At 56.2% G+C, this 1637-nt stretch overlaps 1 protein-coding gene across 1 annotated transcript in view; it reads right to left on the minus strand.

The window, feature by feature from the left end:
• COL22A1 (collagen type XXII alpha 1 chain) overlaps positions 1-1637 on the minus strand; it is a 189725-nt gene that overhangs the window by 10843 nt on the left and 177245 nt on the right. The window contains exon 57 of the mRNA XM_029923332.1: positions 530-574. Within this exon, the coding sequence (XP_029779192.1) occupies positions 530-574 (45 nt within the window). The remainder of the gene's footprint in view (positions 1-529; positions 575-1637) is intronic.

Consider the following 1637-nt stretch of genomic DNA (forward strand, 5'->3'; position numbering starts at 1 on the left):
AAGAAAAACAAAAACAAAAACAAAAAAACCCAAAGCCAAAAAACAACAACAAAACACAAACCAAAAAAATAACAAAAACAAAAAACACCCCCAAGCCCTCCCCCTGCTGTGCTTTGTAGACATGAGCCTTTGTGAGGGGACCGCCAAGGTGATTCATTATGGGAAAATCTGTTCCCTTGTCACCTCCGGCGACAAATCTGGCTCCTGGCAAATTGGCACTTTGGGAGCGGAGCACATCATGCACACAGGCTCTCATACGGGGGGCGAGAGGGAAATCTGTCAACCTCTCAGAACGCTTGCCTTTGAATTTGTAATTGCGATGATTTTCCTCCTTAAAATAACATCCAAAAAAAAAAGGCAAGGAAAATAACAACATTCACTACAAGACTCCCTTCGTGGGCTCATGATTTTGCAGGGGGCAGCGGGCTGGCAGGCTCTCCAGGCGTGGCTACTGGTGGCTGAGCATCTGGGACACAGTCCCCGTGCCACCTTGTCAAGGTCACGTCCAGGAACTACCTCTCCCACTTACCCTTTCTCCTTTGGGTCCTGGCTCTCCAGGCTTCCCGGGGGTGCCCTGCAATGAATCCAAACGACGAGGGTCACTTAACCAGGGCCACCCATCTGCTGGGAAAACCAACCCCCCAAGAGCCCCCTCCTGTCCAGACATCGTAGGCATAACATCTTCCCTCTTCCCTTCCTGCCGAGACCCACCAAGGACGGATGGCACTAGCCCCTGCACAGCCCCTCTAGCATTCTTCCTCCCCTGCCCTTTCCTGGCACAGACCCTCTCTCCCAACATTCCAGGGGCCCCTGTGGGATGTGGGCTTCCAGAAGGGCTCACAGCCCCTGTGGCGGGGGTTGCCTGGCCTCCTGCTGACCCGAAGGGCTTCCGAGACTGCCCCCCACAGGGAGCACGTGGCTTGCTGCTCACCTTCCTGCTGCCTGCAGCCCCCGCTGCCCCCGTCATGCACATGATGCCTGTGCCCCCTCCCCACACTGTACACGTTAAGGAGCCAGAATCCCCGATGGACTATTAGCAGGTGGGCCTTTGGGAGCTGTTCAGGTTTAGGTAAGCTTGTGAGGGGGGCCCCACGATGGAAAGAGGGGAACAGGCAGGAGCTGGCAGCCAGCTGACAGACACAGGCAGCCAGCTGGTGAAGTTAGGAAAGGGGTGCAACGGAATCTGCCAAAAACCTTGATCCTGGACTTCCCAGCCCCCAGAGCCATAAGGAATGTCTGTTTCGCAGTCACCCAGTCCAGGGTAATGGTGTGGTGGCCATGGTTAACTAGTCACTCTCCCTCTTTCTGGGATAAATCCCACTTGACCTTCAGGCCTCCCCTCCAGGAAGCCCTCCCTGACCACCCAGTACTTAGGTAGGGACCCCACACCCCTCTGTGAGGGCAGTCACTTTGGGACCGGGGGTGGGGTACACAGCCTCGTGGTCCTCACTGCCAGTACACTCCCTCCTTGTTTCTGTGACCCTCTACGGCTGGGATCCCTCTCTACCTCACTTTGCCCCCAGCCCCTCTGTCGCCTCCCTTGCAAAGCTTTGATTAAGCCCCCAGGCCCATGTCCGCCCTCGTGCATGAACGCATAACTGCCATTGTCCCCACATGAGGTGACGGGGTGTCCCCCT

The sequence above is a fragment of the Suricata suricatta genome, chromosome 15, assembly GCF_006229205.1.
Source record: "Suricata suricatta isolate VVHF042 chromosome 15, meerkat_22Aug2017_6uvM2_HiC, whole genome shotgun sequence".
Taxonomy (NCBI): domain Eukaryota; kingdom Metazoa; phylum Chordata; class Mammalia; order Carnivora; family Herpestidae; genus Suricata; species Suricata suricatta.